The sequence below is a fragment of the Montipora capricornis genome, chromosome 6, assembly GCF_036669925.1.
Source record: "Montipora capricornis isolate CH-2021 chromosome 6, ASM3666992v2, whole genome shotgun sequence".
Lineage (NCBI taxonomy): Eukaryota > Metazoa > Cnidaria > Anthozoa > Scleractinia > Acroporidae > Montipora > Montipora capricornis.
Genome location: NC_090888.1, coordinates 48389257 through 48411756, shown reverse-complemented (window position 1 = coordinate 48411756; position 22500 = coordinate 48389257). Strand labels below are relative to the sequence as shown.

The following is a 22500-nucleotide window of genomic DNA, read 5'->3' as shown; positions in this document are numbered from 1 at the left end:
ATGGTTTTTTATTGTCAATGTGTGATAGGAGTGTGAAGTTAACAATAATTGATTTGCAGCAGTTGAGTATTTTCCCGTGTTTTGAATATTTGTGGCTTTTACAAAAAATTGTCAGATAGGAAAATTCACATGTTGGCGATGGAGATCGAAGAATGGCAAAACTTAAACCCAGACTTCCACAAAAAACTGTGGCGAACTGTGTGGGATACTCAAGCTCCAACGCCAAGCGATACGGCGCGCATTTAATTGCAGGGGATTTCCCAGTTTGGGCAAACAAGCATTTATCAGGGAAATCAAATTTACGGGTTTAGTTGCGCGTCTTTGGAAACAGGGACACGCTGAATTCTTTTTTTTAATTTCGAGCACTGCATCAAGAGCTGGTATAAAACCACACCTGACAAACCACTCAATTACAGCCACCACCGTGACGGTTTTGTCTGCTGTCAACATCGAAACTCGACACAATTATAGTACTCATTGGCCATCAAAGCAAAACCACCATACAGAGTTACTGCGACACACCAACATTCGAGCAAATAAAAACAATGTCCAACAAGCTTGGCGAGCTCTTCGATCCGTCCGAAAGCTAAAAGAACGCTGTAGCGGTCACTCAAAAGGCTGTTGTTCCTCAGACCATTTGCCATCAGCAATTCCAACTACTTCTGGTTCTGGAAAGCAGTTTGTTTTCGAGTCCACTCAAGACGGCTCGTAAAATCTTGTACATGGCTTCGTTCCCGAGGTACCTTCTACGACTGCAGTTTTTATTTCTATGTGAACTTTGGAGATAGCAGCAGGAAATAAAAATTGTATCGAGTAGGAACAGAACTATTGTCGAACAGGTATTTTCACTTTGCTTACCGTGTATTTTTTTCCGACTTAATTCTTCAGTTATCTGATCGCTGGAAGTATCATGTGACTTTTCTGGGTCATTTGCGCGCGGAATTTGCGCTCGAAAATATTTGTAATCGTTGCAGTAAAGTTAAAATCATCTTTTTTGCGCTATATTATCTGATATCAATGTTTTAGTATAATTATACTAAAACAACTATTCACCTCAGTGTGGGTAGCTTCACGGCTCGGTAAATATCCGCCAGTAACCACCTCCACTTCGGTGAATAATCGCTAAATCACCAAAAGGAAGCCTAACCTGACCATAATTTTTCTTTAGGCTTAATATAGGCTCGTGGAAAAAAGTATCTTGACTTCATCTGAGTGTATATTCAACCTAGGTAAAATGAGGATCACCAATTTAACCTAGATAAAGACGGATTCAACCTGAGAACGGATTTTACCGGCAACATAAACTCTTCCAAGTCGTGAAACCGTGTACACGCTGCCTGAGTATCATAGTCATGATAAGTAGCCATTCTGGAGATGACTTAAGGAGGCTCGAAATAGTTTCTCCTTTTTTCAAACAAATAAACATATTCTGTCCTTAGATATAGTTAGGGTAATCATATCAAGACGAAATTTGGCCAGGGTCAAAGTACCCATCGCAGATTTCTCAAATTAAATTATATCTTCTTTCAAAATAACGTTACCATGGCAAAGATATTAGGCATATCTTTGAGCCTTAAAATCAACGTATGTTGTGTTTTTAGAAGAAAAGGGACGGTGAAATTTTCCCGTTCAGTGTTACCAGATAATGATAGAAATACTCTCTAAAATATTTAAAATTCAACAAAATGTGTAGGTCGGTTTTTCGGAAAAACCAGTTTTTTAAGTGTGACTCTAACTTGTTTTTTTTTCACCTACAGATTTTTTTTTAAATTGAAAGACAACCTTGCATACGGAACCCGCGCCCGCAGTGCGCGCGGCAGTCAAAACCGTGCTATCCTGTCAATCATTTGCCCTTTCACCGGAAACAGGGCATTTCGGTTTTTGTCGATCTATCCATCCCGTCGAAACGACGCTACCAAAGTGTTTATTCGCGAAGTCAGTACAACTAAATACATTATCAATATGGTTTTGCCATCTTCTTACACTTGATTCGAAAATGCTAGCCTGAATTCGTCTTAGAATAGTTAGAAAAAGCACAAATAACGGCCAAAGCACAACAGCTTACGTTCGAATTCTGCTCGCCGACGACCCAAGTTTGTTGACAAAAAAAACGCCACAAAATGTTTTAAATGGTTTTCTGGCCCTCTATTAATAGCGTTCACGTGAATTTTGAATGGGGTACCGGGAAAGAAAAATTGTCAAGCTGATATGTGTTTCGTGTTATCAATATGGTTTTGCCATCTTCTTACACTTGATTCGAAAATGCTAGCCTGAATTCGTCTTAGGATAGTTAGAAAAAGCACAAATAACGGCCAAAGCACAACAGCTTACGTTCGAATTCTGCTCGCCGACGACCCAAGTTTGTTGACAAAAAAAACGCCACAAAATGTTTTAAATGGTTTTCTGGCCCTCTATTAATAGCGTTCACGTGAATTTTAAATGGGGTACCGGGAAAGAAAAATTGTCAAGCTGATATGTGTTTCGTGTAAACATACATTTTCAAGTTGCAAAAATTTGTATAAGCACTACAAACCTTTTACTGACCATTACTCGAAGGAACTCTCTTTATAAGCTGCAAGGAAGCCGCTGATGAATTTTGCATAAAAACCTCGGCCCCTAACACCGGAAAGCCAGACTTGGAAAGTTTTTTAGCGGAAGGCTCACTAAGGAAGAGCTTCTAGAGCTTGCCCTCCCGCAGGTCGCCAGATAGGTGCAAACAAGCTGATTCATTTCCGAAAAGAAAAGATCTAGAAGGTGCAGTCAAATTTTGTTTCTTGTATTGTGCGAAAATTTATTCAAAACTTTTCCCTCACTCCCAAATAAGAACTTGCTGTGTCTTGCAATTCTACAGTGAATTACTATTAGGCCAATACGAGAATCAACATCAAAGAGGCACTCCCAGGGGTTTGGGGGAAGAAGAGAACATGGCTTATTTGAACTGGGGAACAGAGTAACAATATCAAAATATTTTAGGGAACAAGAGAAGAAAACCAATATTTAAATTTTAGGGATAAAAAAGCTGGGAACACGTTTGAAAGTAATTTGGGGAACAAGGAAACACAAGCAAATATTTAAAGGGAACAAGGACCCCTCTCCCCAAGGAGAGCCTCATTAAATGTTCTGCCTCTTTAATCCAACAGCTCCAACAGCTCCAACAATTTTTGAATGACCGACATGAAAAGAAGACTCTCTTAGAGAAATAAATTATTTATAATAACACTTTAGCATGCGAAACAATGCTCAGATGCTTATGAGCACCCTCGTGCCCGTGTTTGTAAAAAAGCACCATGAGGTGTTCCTTGCAGCTGGTTTAGGCATTGTTTCATCTTTCAACATTGGGCAAAACCAAATTAACTCCATTCTCAGAGGGCACTGGGGAAAGAAGCTAGAAGAAAATACTAGCCTTAATCCAATTCTCCCAAGGCAATCTTTAAAGAATAAGATTATTGAAGGAACACTTTTGAGTGCCAACCTAAGTCTTTTAAAACAAGTGCAAACAATATTAATAGTCTTTAAATTCACAAAATGTCTCACATTCAATTAGATTTGGCTGCAATATTCCTTAAAACTATGCAGAACTATTTACCATAAAATGTGGAACATTTCCTGCCTATCTAAATATGCCACAAAAGGGCTCCAAAAAGCAACCAGTTAAGTTTTTAGATAAAGATAGTGTCTCTATGGAGATCTGACACAATACCTAAAAATTAAATAATTTGATGCGATGAAGACATTGAAGGTACAAGCAATAAACAAACTGCAGCAATGTATTTTAGGTTCATAAAGTGGGGATGAAAAAAACAATTCCTCAACTGATGTTTCAATATATATTTAAATTAATTTTCTATCAACAATTCAAGGAAATGACTTTTCACTGGTATTGATTTACATTTCCATGATAAGTTTGAAAGTGAATCTGGCAACCACAGTGCCCTATGAAATGGGAAATAACTTTAACAAACCCTTTAAACTAATATTTTACAAGGGACACCATTGTTGATGCCCTGCGAAGAACAAAGAATAAATTGAAAGAAGAGTTGGTCTGGAGTTTATCCACAATGGACAGTTAGTAGCTGCATTCACCAATGTAGAGAACAAACACATCAAGTTTCTTCTCAAGCAACCAGGTGATCAAGGAGCTATTCAATTTCCAAAGAGCTATGGTAGTGTACCAGTACCTCGGTGAATTCGGTACCTGGCCTGAAAATGAAACTTGTGGAGCCAAACAACTTGTTGAGCTTAGTACTTAAACTGGGTAGATAATTATGTCTACAAGTATTGTCTATTCAACCAACAGTTTCTCCTAATTTTGTGTACCATTCACTTGTTGGCCATACCGGTAAATCGCTAATTCAAGTACAGATTCAAGTCCTTTCAAATCATCAAAGTTACTTTGCACCACAAGGAACAAACGAAAAAATACAAGCACTGAAGAACAAACTGCTCAAGAATGCACGACTCCTTTTGAAACAGCAGAACAGGATCCTCGAGTCACTAAAAAAGTGCTGCATGCTACGTAGATGTTAGCAGAACGATCGCAAGTTGTAATCATTGAAAAAAAAAACTCCACTCCAGATCTGATAGACGTTGGTCGTGCAAGACTCGCCAAGCAAGTGGAACACCCAACAGGATTGTTCGTTGTTTGGCACAGCAGATGAACGAAAAATTGTTCCCCTCACTATTAAGTTCCAACCAGATAACACCAATCTTGTCCAAATACAACAACAATTTTTTCGAATTCGGTAGCAGGCAAGCTCATCACAAGCCATCGAAGTTGGCATAAAGCAGCATAGCGCTTCACCTGAAGTTCGATCATGGTGGACACAAACAAGGGGTGAAAGAACTTCCTAAGGTCAGACGACCAAATGTGATTGACCCAACACTCGTTAGAGCGGCTCAGTTATCGGACATCAAGGTGCTGAAGAAACCAAGGGATTTCGTCGTAAAAATGTTCACTCAGCAACGTCTTCTTCTTCTACAGAATAAAGTTCAAAAGCGATCCTGGTTGTTAATCACATGCTAGCCCAATCCATAAACTGGATAAAGAGGATTGGCAAATTGATTGTCAGAACAATGCGTCATGTTCAAAGAAGCGACAGTCGAGAGAGTCACAAGCGAAGACTGAGCGAATGTCCACATATCTAACCAATCAGAATGTAAACAATTGGCGTGACATCGGATAGCACAGTTTTTCCCGCTCGCTGAATTCTGATTGGTCAGTTTAAATTTCAGTAGCTCTCGCCGTATGCAAGGAAACGTTTAGAATCAATCTAAGCTAACATGCAAAAAAATATAACAATTCACCGTCCGGAAGCAGAAATATAAACGAGTAAAGTAGCAAAATCAGGAAAAATGAGGAGGTTACAAGATCAGCATTTACCCATGCGTCACCCGTTCATTCGAGTCCGCGCGCTAGTGGAGCTACAGGCCAACACAAATGGATTTACGTTACCATTAAACCGTTTGTGTAGAATTTTCGTAGTTTTCGTGAATAGGAGATGTCTATTTATATTCTATATATATAGGAATTAGAAGAAAGGTGAGCGAAATTAGCGGTATTTGTTTATTTCTGGTCAGCCATTTGAATCATGAGCTGACGCGAGCAGCTTACGAATTGCGTGTGTGGCTTACGCGCGCGCGCTTAGCTGAAAACTCTTTCGAGCCTCCTTGCTCGCGTCAGCTCACGATTCAAATGGGTCACCAGAAATAAACAAATACCGCTAATTTCGCTCACCTTTCTTCTAATTCCTATATATATAGAATATAAATAGACATCTCCTATTCACGAAAACTACGAAATTTCTACACAAACGGTTTAATTAATTTGTCACTTAAATCCGTTTCTGTTGGCCTGTGGCTCCACTCGCGCGCGGACTCGAATGAGTGGGTGCCGCATGTGTAAACCCCCTCATGTTTCCTGATTTTGCAACGTTACTCATTTACATCTCTGCTTCCGGAAGGTGATTTTTTTTTTTCATTTTTTGCATGTTAGCTTAGATTAATTTAAAACGTTTGTCTCTCAAATGAAAAAAAAAAAGTTAGAGACAAAAAAAAACTGATTTTTCCGAAAAACTGGCCTACAGATTTTGTTGACTTTTAAATATTTTAGAGAGTATTTCTATCATTATCTGGTGACGGTGAATGGGGAAATTTCACAGTCCCGTTTCTTCAAAAAAGACAACATATGTTGATTTTAAGGCTCAAAGAAATGCCTAACATCGTTGCCATGGTAAGGTTATTTTGGAGGAAAATATAATGTGAGAAATCTATGATGGGTACTTAATACCCTGGCCAAATTTCGTCTTGATATGATTACCCTAACTGTATCTAAGAACAGAATATGTTTATTTGTTTGAAAAAGGGAGAAACTATTTCGAGCCTCCTTAACTTATTGAAAAATTAGTCGCAAACCACATTCGTTCTCAGGATCATACTCATTTAGACGATAAAATTATATCATAGGAGGAGAGATGTTGGAGGTAAAGTTGGTCCACTTTTCATCCAGTTAAAATCCGTTTTTCCCGTTGTTACACGCAGAGATGTCTTCTGTAAGTGTACGTATCCACACGGTTCTTGCAATCAAGTGGAATGTACGGTGCCTGGTAAGGGACATGCATCCCAAAAACCATACTTATCTAGCACTGCTACTTATTATATAGCAGTGTCACTCAATTAGTCTTCAATTATCTAGCAGTGCCACTTATTATCTAGCAGTGCCACACATCATCTAGCAGTGTCACTTCATTACATGCTTTCTAAGAGCCCGCAAAAAAACTGACAGTGCTAGATAATTAAGAGCCAATGTCAGATAAATAAGTAACCATGCCATGTAAAAAGTAGCAGTACTAGATAAGTGGCATTGCTAGTAGCAGTACTAGATAAGTGGCATCGCTAGATAATAAGAAGCAGTGCTAGATAATTAAGTGATATTGCCAGATAAATAAGTGACTGTGCTAGATAAGAATAGTTTTTGGATAGTATCTCCTTTACAGGGCACTGTAGGAAGGTAGCTTGAAGGCTTGTAAAGTCAGGTGTTAAAAATTTTGGCGATCGACTATTTTCAATGGTCTCTTTGGCATTCATACATTAACAGTTTTGTGTATTCGTTTACCAGTTTGAAAGTTGAAAGTCCCCCTCCTGGATACTCCTACAGCTATAACCCCTGTAGATCGTTCTCTCTGGGACCGGCAGATAGAAGTAACTGTCGTGGTGATGTCTCGGTAAGGGATAAACTTTCCTCAACAGAATTGCTCAATAACGAATGGATAGATAGGTTATAGAGTGTAGTACGGAAATCCCTATGCAAATACGCTGATAGAGTATTTTGTTGAGTTTAATATACAGATTTAGCCAAGCCTAAGAGCGGAGCTCCCGTTTCTAATCCCAGAAAGCAATATAGTGTATATGGAAATAATTATGCTTCTTCATAAAGTACAAAATTAACCTTCATTAGTGTATACAGTTTACAGTGATCAAACACCTCCGAGTTGACAGCAGTAAGCAAACAAGCTTTGCAAACATCTAACCAACAATTTTAGTCAACAACTAAAACTGAAATTACATGCACAGTAATCTCTTTCACGATATTTTCCGTTTGACTGATAATCTTTACACCCTCTCTCTTAAGTTTAAAAAAACAGCAAAAATTGCTAATTGAAAAGTCAAATTAAAGTGTAGTGATTCTCTTAAACTCTACGGCAATTTGACTGTCAAACAAAGCAGCTATCGACTGAACATCCATTTCACACAAAAAGCATATGTATCGAAAGCTATTAATTTAGTGGAGATAGTCGCCACAGTAATGATGAATTCAGACCGTAGCCGGCCACAATACAAAACCGCGTGACAAACAAGACAAAGATTGTTATACTTAACTCAATCCCTGTAGGAGATTTTGCCAAATTTCGCAGGTTCGAGCTTACTAAACCGCTTTTGAAATTCTTATCTGGCCAAAAAGAGCCTTAACTGTCCAAATTTTTTGCTTACAAGTGCATTCGATGCAGATAGATGTACTGGAAGCCAGTATAAGTTTATACGGCGTCGAGGGTTCAGTTATAGCAGAGCTACGCACGGAACACCATAATTAAAAAATTGTGGTAACCCTTCGATGCCAGAAATTTTAGTTTTATAGCTATGACGCCATAGACCGTCCGTACGTCCACCCTTCCATGTATGCCAATATGACCAGTAGCACGCTATTTTGAAGCATATATCTTGGATATTGGACATCCATGTTATGGTCAATTGACAGCTGTCAAAGCAAGCTATCCGCTGACCAGTATCACGTGACCATATCGAGGGCTCAAATTTAGCCAGCTAGATAAAAACGCGTTCCAAACTAATTTGTGGCATTACATTTTAGAGAAATTCGGTGGAGAACAACCATAACGCACTGAGGAATTTTGCCAATCCAAGTAAAGATGGGTGTTCCATCGGAGAAAATTAAGGTCTCCGTCAAGTTTACACGAGTCACGATTTAAAAAAACACAATTCGGTCAAAAATCACCATTTTATTCTTCCATTGAGCAAACCTAACTATATTAGAACACAGTTTAGTATTTACAAAAAGACGTTCCGAATTTCGGATACCCCTTACACTTTTCAATGCAAAAACGATCATTACCAACTTACATTGAAATGGGCTTCCGAATTTCGGACCCCTCAACTCTTATCTGACAAAAAAACGATGCTTACGACCTAACTTAAAATGCCTTCCAAATTTCGGAACCCTCAACTCGTATCCGACAAAAAACTATGATTTCTACTTAACTTGAAAGGCTTTCCGAATTTCGGACCCCTCAAATCTTATCAGAGTAAAAAACGATAATTACTAGTTCACTTAAAATGCCCTCCGAATTTCGGACCCCCAACTCTTATTCGACAAAAAAATAATGATTACTACTCAACTTGGAATGCCATCCGAATTTCGGAACCTCGACTCTTATCCGAGAAAAAACGATGATTATACCACCATACCACTTAACTCATAGTTAGTAACTATGCTTAACTTGAAAGGTTTTTCCGAATTTCGGACCCCTCAACTCTTATCTTACAAAAAAACGATGTTTACTAACTTGGAATGCATTTAGAGACCGCTTTATGTTTTCAAAACAGTTTGAGGGGTGAAATTCCTTTTTAAAGAAAAAAATTAAATATTGACATAAAAATGCATATAATTATGTTACTGGGTGCCTCCAAGCAAATCAGCTCTCTCTCTCTCTCTCTCTCTCTTAGCTGGTCTGCAAATTCTGCTTTGTCACTTCCTCTTTTCTCTGCAATGAAAATTTATTTAGCCACCATTATCTGAAATAACACCATTTCTTGAAAATATTGTATATCTAATCTTGAACTTTCAACAAAATAGTTGACTCTTAAACATGATCTTGTCTTGTAATTTCAAGTTCAGTCTTTCAAATGTGTAGGCCTGTGTGGCCTTTACAACTGAAATTCTTTGTTCATTGTTATTCTAAATGAAGGGGAATATATTCGCATCTTTGTATGAACTCACCTCAGGTATGTCATCCAACTAATCCGCGATGAGTTTTTCAAGAGCGGTCTGCACTGACGATCATTCAATGGCAAGTGGAATCATAGCCTCTTCTAAATCAGCATCGACTGAACTAATGACGCGATTTCGCGCTGTCTTCTTTGTCATCTAAATGCCATGTGCTAGTCACTTCTGGGGTAAAGTGAACTCCCTTTTTGTCATCTCACCATTGCTGACTTTGATCGAAACATCTTGAACTATAAAATTGTGGGATACCTGACCATATCTTCCTTTAGCCTCTTCAAATCAATCTTTTTGTTTGTCCACTGAAAGCGCAATAGATGATGTGCAACTCGATCACGGCGACTTGCTTGTCATCGTATCTTATTCAAAGTATCCGAATTTACAAGAGCTGAGAAACACAACCGATCTGGGCTACAAGCACTGAGACAAGACCGAATCTGCTTCCTCTCTCCTCACTAATTCCATCAACGAAATGAGGATTGAAAAGATCACTACAGTAGCAGGGCTATTACAGGACGATAAACGAGGTCTTTTTCCGTATTGTAGCATTGAATTTCAACGACGTGATGTGAACTAAACTGGGCGGCAAGTTTCAATGTGTCATCCGGTTTTTGAATGCGAATGCACAATGATAAACAGTGCGGTAGGTGTTGATGGGTCAGCACGACTCCATCGGCTCGCAAATGTTTTTCTATTTCCTACTCGATTTTAGCTCTGACTATAAAAACGTATTTGAGGGATTTTCCTCTTTTGTAAGATAAAAAGGGGGGCTCTTTGAATATTTCGTTTAGCGCTGGCTGACCTTGTAAAAGGTGTCACTCTCCCATGAGGATAAAAGACCTGTGGGGAAAATGAACTGGAATCAATTTGTCATCCACGAAAGCGGCCCTGGTACTATGAAAAAAGCGTTATACAGCATAAGAAAAGAGTAGAAACTTAATGCAATTTGCCTTTTGCCTTTCTTTTTAGGGTTTATTAACTTCTAGGAATCTATTGCAGCTTTCACACTTTTAATGATGAACAGGGCTGTGCGTTAGTTTTTAATTTCACGGTCACTAAATCAGTAATTTCCGGTTATCTTGACATTTGAATTAACTCACCGAAGTTCATTCAGATGAATGTTATTCCCAAAGGAAAACTCCTGAAACGGGCGGATAGCACGATGGCTCGTTTGTATGATTTGAGAGTCCCATCAAGAAGCTCGTGCATCAGCAGATCCGTGCAGATAAAATAATCCTAGTTTCCAACGCTCTTTTGGCTTCTCAAGATTTTCAGCTAATATCATTGATGATGACTACCGGTGGGCATTTGCAACCTTGTGAGACCAAGTGGTATTTTGTTGAAAATGAAAATAAGAAAATTGTTATTGATAACGCTAACCGTCCTCCAAAGAGGGATGACAAAGAGCTTGGTGATGTTCTGAACCGTGATTTCCCCTTCAAGAAGTCACAAGAAAGACGAGCGATTGAAGGTAATCTGAGAGAAACGCGTTTCATAATTAAAACAAAAACTGATTTGATTTGATAGTTGTTTTTTTGGTTGATTCGGGGCCCGAAAGCAGCATTTTTAGAGTATGGCCAGTATGCCGTTTGGTGCAAACACAAATATCCAGAAATATTTGCAGATTCCAATAAGACTGAATCTATGCTGGCTGATGTTCGAAGTTATCCGCTCGGTAGACTTTCGAAAAGTCCTTCGTCTAGTTACGCGCGGAACGAAGGACTTTTCATACTTGATTGGCGCCAATTTAGCGACCCAAAAACGGGTCGCTGAGCTAGGCCAATCAGAGTAGTCGTCGTGGACCCCAGGGGATAGAGTTGTCAATCAAAATTTGCCACACGCAGTGAAGCGTGATTTTCAAACATGCTACTAAGGCTACCGGATATTCCAAATTACGCGACCATCAGAGGAAAATAATTGAAGAATATCTGTCTTGCATATATCTGTTTGTGTCTTCTCCAACCGGAGCTGGGAAAAGTCTGACTTTTGAACTAGTCCCGTACGCTTTTGGTCGTTCACTTGGAGCGGGTGGCAATGCTATGGTCTTCGCAATTCTTCCACTGATTTCACTCACGAAAGATTTGGTCTCTAGCCGGTCGCTATTTAGGAGACAACACATTTACACATGTAAAATCTTAAGTATAAACGGGTGTCTGGAAGTCCCGAGGCGATTCTCAACGACTATCAACACATTTTTCGTCGAATGGAACAAAAAATTTTCAAATGCTTGTGTATTCATCGACGAGAGTCATTGCATCGCTAAATGGTAAGCTTAAGTTTCACTAAGATGTATCTTTTAATCCCGGTCTAGTACGTCTCCTACACCTGAAGCGTACCTGATCTTTCATGAGTGAAATCAATTGACTTTCTTGACGATTCGAAGCTTTCCCTTACTTGCTAATCTTTCGAATATATAAAATTAGTCTTTCGTTTCTATCAGCACAAATCACGGCACAAGTGTTGATCCAGAAAATACCACTGGAGATCTCCTTTCCAAGCGGCGACTCGAGATTGAAAAAAAGCTTTCGTTTTATTTCATCTTTGTTTCTGATACCTTTAGCACAAAGTTAACAAATTTCCTCTTTCGATTTGGTAGAAACAAACTTGTTCGACCGTTTTCGTCGGATAGACCAATTCGGCGAACTCAATGTTGTACCCAATTCAAATCCTCTGGGAATAAAACATTTTGTTCCAAGAATTTCCATATCATTTAAATATGAATGCTTCATTGTCATGCAAATTCAACACACAAAGAATCTTAACCCCGAGAGATTTGAATTGGGTACAACATTGAGTTAGCCGAATTGGTCTATTGCGCCATCAAGTTCAGTGCTTGCGAATGACGTCATCCCCTTTTTGGCGCGAGACGCAAATGAAAACTTTGCAAGCGAGACAAGTCGACCTCTCGCGACTTCGTCGCTCGCTCATTCACTTCGTGTACGAAGAATCACTTCTGGGGTTATCGTGAGGTCGACTTGTGGCAAGTCTATCCGCTCGGTTTCACTTGTGTACTCAGACGATTAAGTGCCATGATTGTGCCAGTGACAAACGGCAGCATTCTGTCATGAAAACTTAACTTATTTCTCTGTTGTGTACTTCTGTGACAACTACCCAGCATTGCCGTTCTAGTGGTTACGAATTGAGTTAAATATGATAAAACAAAACTGATTTCACGTTGCCAAAATCATGGTTTTTATCATATAGATTGAGACTAGGAGTTTCAGTGTGAAAGTGAGTGCTGGCGTGGAAACTGAGAGCAGTGACTGGCATTTTTTTTTACTAACAGCTGAAAATTTTTTGAAGCAAGAGGGTACGGAAAATGTGCGTGAAAGTATTAAAAGAGCTCAGAAAGGTGTGCATAGCTTTAGTTTAAGGCAGGCGTTACTATTTTATAAGCAAAGGGATAATTTCAAAACAATGGCATGTCAGTTCATTTTTTGAATTTAAACTTCTGTTCTTCGGTTTGCATTGAACGACTAAACGCAGTTTTCTGTCTGTCATACCGTAAATAAAAAAAAATGTTTTCTTGAATTTTAGGAAATTGCCGCGACTTAAGTCTTAATCGTTGTAATCGGTCTTTTAATAACGAGATTTGAAGGTAAATTACATTCCAAAATGTCTTTGAGTGGTTTTGGGGTTCCGAAACTTGGGAACGTCCTTGGCTGGTTTTGGGGTTCCGAAATTCGGAAACTTCTTTGGCTGGTTTTGGGGCTCCGAAATTCGGAAACTTCTTTGGCTGGTTTTGGGGTTCCGAAATTCGGAAACTTCTTTGGCTGGTTTTGGGGTTCCGAAATTCGGAAATTTCTTTGGCTGGTTTTGGGGTCCCGAAATTCGGAAACTTCTTTGGCTGGTTTTGGGGTTCCGAAATTCGGAAACTTCTTTGGCTGGTTTTGGGGTTCCGAAATTCGGAAACTTCTTTGGCTGGTTTTGGGGTTCCGAAATTCGGAAACTTCTTTGGGTGGTTTTGGGGCTCCGAAATTCAAAGGTTGGCGGTCGCAATGCTTCGAAGAAGCTATTCCTTATTATTTCCGAGTTACGATCGTCCCAAAATCTCGAGATAAAATAGAACCAGTGATTTGCTCTTAGAAAATTTGGGCATCCGACGGAAACAAGAATTCTTTCTGCTCAATTTTAACACGATTTTGAGATTACGACTACATATAGAAAATTCTCTCCTGTTTAAGGAAGCAATTTTCAAACTCCGTGTAATATCTTGATGTACGTTTTTGACATTTTTACCCTTTTTTCCGCAGAAACCCCTAAAATTCCTTGCTTTAAATACATTAATCCGACAGAAATTACAGGATTACCCGTTAGAATAAGCTATTCCGACTGAATCTAAGTAATTAGCCTGAAATTTTGAAAAATGTAATGCCACAATTTAGTTTGGAACGCGTTTAAAATTGGTTGGTTTCCCAGCCAGCTGATCAAATTCAGTTTATTTCCCAGCCAGGAATGCAATAAAAAGTCGTTAATTCACAGCCGAAGCGTCTAGCAATAGGACATTTCCCAAACAGCTCAACGAAATAGTCCAGTCAGCAAGATTCATCTGGGGAACAGATAAAATGAGAAACAGATTCGTTGGGTGCCCCTGGATGACAAAGTGAAACCAGTTGGCCATGGGAGAGGGAAACACTACCGTAGCGAGAGGAAAATACTTGTGAAAACCAGTCTTGTAATTAATGTGGCCAAGTAAAATTTAGCCCTCCTCTTACAAGCTAAACAGGCAACCAGCTGCAAAGTTTCGAAATTACCAGCGTTGTGCATAATGCGGTGACCTCCCTCTAGGTTGCTAAAATGAAAACCGTGAAACAATTAAAAAAATTGACATCCGCGGATGATTCTCGTACAAAGAACAGCTGAAAGAAAAAGAAATTTCAGGCATTTCCAGCATACCGATGCTGGGAATTCTGTACTGACGATTTCATCATTTTGTCAACATGCAAGATTTAGATTAACTATCTTATTCATAACATTTCCAGAAGACTGAATCCAGCATGTTCAATCTTTAGCTGCTATTGAGCTTTCACTCAGAACATGGGCTTGACTTTCTAAATCGGCGAACGTCATTAAACGTTTCACACTGAAGCCCCAACACAACTCCCATCGCTTTGGTTGCCCCACTGCATGTTATAAACGGATTTTCATGGAACTCAAATGGCGCAGTGGTAAGAACACTAACCTCCCACCAATGTGGCTCAGGATCTTCATCATCATCATCATTATTTATACGTTAATACTCCTTCTCTTAAGGAAAAAAATGTGCTTCATAACAGCAAAGAGGAGCTTTCAGTGGCTTACGACACGATTTTAATATTCATTTTCAATAACGTTGGTCCACATTAATCAGCTATTGTTTAAAGACCTTAACAAACAAACTAAAAACTATGTTTTCTTTGTTCATCCACATAATTGGACTTCTCTCAAACCGTCTTGAACTGATAAAATGATCAATCTTCTTTCTTCACACTTTCACATTGATACATTCATTTTTTATTGACTGACTCTTGATTACATTTCAATTTTCAGGTTTGCATGTGGGATACAAATGGTGCGAGTTACCAGAACATTGGTAGGACTAGCACTGAAAGATGTGGATATGAAAGAGAGTTCAGGACATTTCGCCTGGAATACAAAAATCCGGAGTATGTGTTGCCGATAAAATCCGTTCTCGGGTTGAATCTGTTTTTACCTAGAGTAAATTGGTGAACCTCATTCTACCTAGCTTGAATGCGCACTCCGATGAATTAAAGAAACTTTTTTTGGAACCTAAACTAAGCGTAGATAAAAATTAGGGTCAGGTAAGGATTAATCGTATCTCTGAAACTTTCACCTCATATTTCTAAAATCAAAATTTATGAACTGTTTTCGGGATTTTCCGAGGTTAAAATCTCTATAAAAATCGACGTTTCGATCAGTTTTACTGGTCTTCTTCGGGTTGTTAAAAATTTTCAATATGGCGGATCGAAACGTCGATTTTTATAGACATTTTAACCTCGGAAAATCCCGAAAACAGTTCATAAATTTTGATTTTAGGTAAGGATTAGTTTTAGTTATTATACATGGAATCAATAAAAATTATTATACAAAAGTAAATAATGAAAGAAACTATGTTGGGTCTAGCATGTTCGTCGTTGTAGTGTAGTGGTCAAATACAAGACTATACATCTAGAGAGTCCGAGTTCGAGTACCGGTAAGCGCATTGTACTGTAATAGTTCTTTGTTCCCTTACTTTATGTTAGTTGTAATGTTGAGACTCAATGGATAAGTGTATGAATACAGAAACCGATAAGATGATACGAAACAGACAGAGCTTGAGGGAAGGTATAGATGTTTCCCTTCTTTTTTGGGCATTGATAGCTGCTTTAAACTAGGAAAGGTGCACATTCAACCTAGGTAAAATGCGGATCATCAATTTAACCTAGGCAAAAACGGATTCAACCCAAGACCGGATTTGACCGACAGCATATGTAGTTCTTGTGTACTTGATCTACTTGACGAAATGGAGAAATGATCCTCTCACTCAACTCAGTGGGCAATTTATGCAATTGTCTCATTAGCCACAATTGAGGTGTCTTTAACGCGAACCGAGCCCATGACCTCTGCTATGCCGCTGCTATGCTGAGCTATGAAGCCACTCAGTTGGGTGCAGGTCAATTGGTTGGGCTTATGTGTTCCCGTAAAAGGACTCGATGAAAGAAATGTGTTTATTTGAAGTGCGGGTTATAGGCGAAATGGAGAAGTGATCCTTGCACATGGTTGCTTAGATTGTCCAGTTAAGAGCGGGGATGACTTCTCCATTTCTTCTCATTGAAACCCACACTGGAAATAACGCCTTTTTTTTACCTACTTGTGTTGTTAAAGTCTCAATCATAGTTGGGTTCTTTCTGATTTTGGCGTTTTACAAAAGATCGACATGATTGTCAGAGCACGGTTTATTTACGGAAAAATGCCCTTCTTAAAATGTGAAACATGGAAGTGTGTGGGTGTGGGTCCTCAAAGTTTATACGACCAGTCGTTTGAAACGGGAAAGCTTCTAGAGTTTTCTCTCGGGTGTGCCACCATAGTTAATATAGCGGAATGGTAATGAAACCCGACAAATTTCTTTGTTGTATGCTTTTGTTCTCATTTTTGGCCTTGACCGTGCACAAAACACAATAGTTGGTTACTCCGTACTGAGGAACTAACCAATAGAAACGTGTTGATTACGTAATTTATGCATAGTGTATGAGCGCAAAACAAAAGATTGTGCACGGTCGTGGACTTTCCAACCTAAATCTTGGCATCTTTGTTTGCTCCTTTGATGTTTGCCGAGCTTCAAAACCAGTCTCCTCTATTAACTATGTTGCCACGAGTAATTCTTACGCCTCTCTGAAACTAACCGCGTGTACCATTTCTCGGAAGAGTAAAGTTAAACATGAACAAGTTCTCAATTTGGGACAAACCACCTCAAACCCGATTCGGATAATCAAAGGTTGCGGATAGATCGCAGACGACAAGGATAACCTACCGGCGATTATCCTGCACAGTAATAATATAATTGTCTTATTTAACGTGGTCTTTGTGGTGTAAAATTGTAATATTAATGCTAATAAAAAGTGATAATGGTCAAATATTAATGATACTAGTAATGATATAAACACTCAAATTTGCTTCAAAACGGCGAGCATGGAAAGAAAGAGTATGAGTGAAACATAACAAGCAGAAAAAATCTCAACTCGAACTAGGTAAACTGGAGGGAAACAGGCTTGCCTGCAGAGTGACGACTTTCATGTAATAAACTATTTTTCTAGTGGCAAGTTTCCAGTGGACTCTGGATAGTCCCAGTCCTTTGGTGGCTAACGACCAGGCCCGGATTTCTCGAAGCATAGTTAGCGCTAACAAGCGTTAAATGCGATGGAAACGTATAGGTTTCGATAGCGGTTAGCGCTAGACAGGCTTCGAGAAATTGGCCCCAGTTTGGCAGTTCCTTTAAAATTTCAATTTTGTCCGTTTATCCTCAAAAAGCCCTGGGACTACCCTAGAATCACTAAATTACCACCAGCAAAATATGGTATTCCAGACCACCGAAGACAAATCCTGCCAGTGAAAGAAAGTTGATTGTAAATACAACGCCCTAACCATTAGGCCACGCCGCTCCCTAGAGAATACTACACAGCATTAGAAAAAAAAAAAAAGAAAACACCTGCAAATTCCTAAATTACATGTAAATCCTTTGAAAATCTTCCAGTTACTCTCGCAATTGGGAGGTCCATGTCATCTTCAAATGTGATCCTTCAATGACAGGAAAGCCGAACTTTGAATTACTTGAACGTAAAGGGAACGTCAGGGTAAGTTGGATTAAAATGAAATAACCTTGTTGTTATGTTGTCAAGGCAATGTTGTTATGCATCGCCATAAAAAATAACTATATATCTGCAATTGTTTGTTCTAACAAGCATGTGCTTTTTCCTTTTTCCAAACACAATCCACCATAGAAGTCAAAGCCTAAGCAAGCATAAAGAGGGACATGGAGTTCACGCTCTAAAGTTCGTGAAGAAATGCATTGCTGGGCAATGTCATTCATTCTTAGTGTCGTTGTACCTTTTGCTCGAGTGAGATCGTATCACCGCACAAAGTGATCTTCTCTTTTTCAATCAGGCTGCAGATTGTTGCTTTAATTTAAACGGATGTGTAATTTGTTAAAGACTTCCATCATAGTTTTTATTCCCTTTTCAACTTTTTAGACCTGTATTCTCACTTATAAATTGTTATATTTTATGTTTATTGCCTTATTATTTTCTCTTATTATTATTATTATTATTATTATTATTATTATTATTATTATTATTATTATTATTATTATTATTATTATTATTATTATTGCTATGTAACATCACAGGCCTTGCCTGGTCAATTGTTTCCCTTGAGAGCGAGTAACAACAAGTTCCTAAAGTTTCCAAGGGAGTCCTCTCCTGATTCTCTAAAGGAATAAGACGTTTCTTATTAGGAGTGTAGCCGTTCCCAACAGAGCAGTTTTCTGGATCACTTCAAGTCTGATGGTGGTGGCAAGCTTTTCGATGTGTTTGTCAAACTTATCAGGTACAGCCCCTAATTTTCCGATCACAACTGGCACTACAGTGACTTTCTTCAGCTTCCATAACTTTCTTATTTCTTCCCTAAGTTGGTACTTCTCTATTTTCTCCAGTTCTTTGTCTTTTACTCGCGCATTCCAGGGAATGGCGACGTCAATGATCATTGCCTCCTTTGCTTGCTTTTTAACAAAGATAATGTCCGGTCTTCGAGCTTCAACTATCCTGTCACACTGTACATTGAAATCCCACAGAACTTTGAAACCTTCGTTTTCTAACACTCGCTCTGAATTGTGTTTGTACCAGTTATCGGTCTGCTCAAGTTTGCCTTTCCACACAGTTGCCAATGCACATACCGTGCAACATTGTCGTGACGCCTCTTGTATTCACGTTTTGCCAACTTGCTGCACTCACTTGTTAGATGGTTTACACTTTCCCCTTTCTCTCCACACATCCTACACGTAGGAGATTCTATATTCTTGTTTATGTGGAACTTGATACAATTAGTTCTTAAAGCTTGCTCTTGGGCAACGCAGATCAATGTTTCTGTACACCCTTTGAGGTCTCCCTTCTGCATCCACCGCCATGTTTTATCCCAGTCCACTCCCGTCAAGTCTCTAACATACTGCCCATGCATTTGCTTCCATTTCCATTTGGTTTCTGTTTCCTGCTTTGCACTCTTCTTATATTCTCTTGGTTTCTTTGCCTCATCCGTCTTCACTGTTCCTCTCTCTCCCACTTTCCTTAACAACGCCTCATTACGTCTCCCTACATACCAACCCAGATTGTTTTCTTCCCTCCCCCGGACACAAGCTTTGCAACTAATAAGTCCTCTGCCTCCTCTCTTCCTTGGTTCATATATCCTTGCAGTGTCGCTCCTTGGGTGTAGCTCCTTATCCATTGTCATCACTTTCCTGGTCTTTCTATCCATGCTTTGCAGTTCTTCTTTCGTCCATCCAATCACACCTGCTCCATATCATAGCAAGGATACCGCCCATGTGTTTACTGCTTTGATTTTGTTGCTACCATTCAATATTATCATTAATTATTAATAAATTCATATTACTAATACTAATATTAATAATACTATTGGTATTAATTAATATTATTATTAATTATTAATTACTAATTATCATTATTATCATTATTATTGTTAGTAGTAGTAGTATTATTATTGTTATTATGGGCAGTAAATACGTATGAATGCTCCAATAAGCGGTCAAGGTTCTATAGGGCGCGTAAGGCGTAGCCTAGGGGCCGCTAATTTAACATATTGAAGACTTTTACTGTATCTGCTAAAACCTAAAAAAACAAATGATAAAGCCTATAAACAAAGTAAAACCTATGATTCTGGCCCAATCTTAGGAAAAATCTAAAAAGATTCTTGATCAAAACGATTCGATGAACCCTACTTAATTAATTATCTAATAAATTAATTTCCTGATATAGTGTTTTAAAAACCTAAACTAAACCCTAAGCAATCACTCATCACTTCAGTGATATCCTTAATAACGACCCTAAAGCACTAATTTGATAATATCTTCAATATGTTATAATATAGGACATAGGTCAGACGAAATGCATCTAAATTAAAAGCTTCAAATAGGCCAAAAGTAGCAGAGGATATAAATTATTCAATCAATATTCTTAAACTATTCAATTGATATTTCAATGCCTTGGCAGACTAGGGCGTGCGCATGCCATATTCAAAGTACTTGAAATGACTGCTTTCTGCATCTTTTCTAATACCACTCTTCCTTTCTTTCCCATCAGCTCCCTCATCTCTTGATCCAGTTCTTTAGACCATCCCCCGAGGACGTTCATTATGATCTTATATTGTTCTACAGCATATCCTGGGTACTGTTTTTCAGTTCCCATCGCAAGGGTGTGTACTTAGCAGTTTTTTCTTGATTTTTTCGTTTACGGTTCTCAACTCATTTCTCGCGTAATAAACTTCTTCTCGTCATGGTTAATAATTCGAGCGTCAATACGATTTGCTTTCAATTCTGTGCTCTCTCCAAACACTGGAACATCCCAAAAAGCCTCCACCTTTCCATTTTCTTACTTGTGTTTCGGGTTAAACAGGAAAACACCACGGTGCGATCTTATCTACGAGCTCCGGATCTTTAAGCATTTCAAAAAACACAATCTTTAAGGCTGCGTTATGTCTCCATAGGTGCTTACTCTGGGAAAAAGCAGGAACACCCAGAGAGCTTATGTTGGACTGTTTTGAGGCTGTTATTACAAATTTTTCATGGCATTTCATCATTCGGGCCTATTCGAGTTTTCTTCCCATGGTATACCCGTGTAGGTAGAAGCTGCTCATATAGTTCAACCATGCCACAGGACCTAAACAGAAAGTGAAGTGTCGGGGGCAGAGAGCGTCACCTTGAGGGAGTCCTCTGTTAAATTTAATGATGCCTGATTGTTCATACCCCTGCTTTGTTCTTACAACAATTCGTGTGTTTCAACATGAGGTCAAGCAGCGAATTACCTCTTTTAGCCTCGTTGGAAAACGGTGCGTTATATCATTTCGTTCAGCCAGTCATGACTAATTGAATCATACGCTTTATTTATGTCAATCTATGCCATACTAAGGGTGCGCTTTCTTCGAGGACAGTCCTGCAAAACCATCCTATCTATTAGCAAATTATCAATTGTTCCACCACATCCTTTTTTCGCTCCTCTTTGCTCTAATTCCATAAAATCGTATTGGTTTAGGTGGGTATCGATACGGTCCAACAAACATGAAGTGCACCACTTATAACCATTATTCAAAAATGTGAATGGCCTTTGATTATCACTTGAAAACTTGTCTTGCTTTAGAGTGAGGGATGGTTTTCCCGCCACAAACCACAAGGAATACTCTGGTTGGCCTCCCACGATTGCTTGAAATTCTTCGGTCACATCCTCGTGAAGTACATGCGCTCTTTTTCACCAGTAATTTACCAGCCTTTCTGGTCCAGGTGCGCTCCAATTTCTCTTCTTTTGCAAGATCTATACACATTTTTAACTTGTGAAACTGTCAGAATAACTTTATCCTCCACAGGGGGAGGGACTTGGTCATTTATTGCTCTCTTGATCTCTTTCAACCAGTCAGCATTGCAATTTCCTGTACCTTTTTGCTCCCAGAGGTCACGCCAGAAGCTGCTCGCCTGACCGCTGTTTTCAAACACGTCTTCCTTCGTTTCGTTGTTGGTAGTGCTTTTTCTCGGGAATTTTGGCAGAGTGTCGTCTGTATTTCTACTCGCCATGTCTGATAAACACGCCCAGGGTAGGGTAGGAATTGTCTGTTGGCTTTTCTTGACTCCTCCTGTTTTTTTTCCTTGTGCAAAACCTTGCCTTTAACTTTCTAAGTTCTGACTTCTTTTTCTCTATGTAAGCCACCAAGCTCGGCAATGATATACTGTTGCATTCCTTTTGAAGAATTTTGCTGTTCTTCCTTCCTCTTTTGGTGATCTTTCTATTCTCCTTTAACCTGTCCAATTCCACTTTAGCAATAGATAGCTCTTTCCTGATTGTTCCAGCTTTGCTCTCATATTCCTCTTTTCTCTTTTCCTCCTTGTCTTGGGTGCTCTTTTGTTGGCTATTTGGAGGCTTTTTCGATCCTTTGCATAACTTGAGAATGCTGTCACCACAAATTAGAGGATACAATTCGCTATCTACAAATATTCAAAGGGCTTTTCTTCAGGAGATAACATGTCCTGCTTCATTAACTCATCTATGACTCCTTTGATGTTATCAAAGTCTTTCTTTTTTGTCTTTTCTTTCGTTCTGGTGTCGATTTCTCTATTTTTGAAATCACCTGGATTCTCTTTCACTGATGCGAGGATCTCTATTGTGTACTCCTTCAATTCGCGTACCTCATTGTTCATTGAGCTCTCAACTCCAAATGAGCCTTCTTTCTGTTCAATTAGC

The 22500-nt window shown here is 39.0% G+C and overlaps 1 protein-coding gene across 1 annotated transcript in view; it reads left to right on the top strand.

Annotated features, from left to right (window-relative positions):
- LOC138052343 (uncharacterized) overlaps positions 1-22500 on the top strand; it is a 39535-nt gene that overhangs the window by 11613 nt on the left and 5422 nt on the right. Inside the window, exons 3-5 of the mRNA XM_068898798.1 lie at positions 7115-7220; positions 15041-15156; positions 17742-17841. Of these exons, the coding sequence (XP_068754899.1) occupies positions 7115-7220; positions 15041-15156; positions 17742-17841 (322 nt within the window). The remainder of the gene's footprint in view (positions 1-7114; positions 7221-15040; positions 15157-17741; positions 17842-22500) is intronic.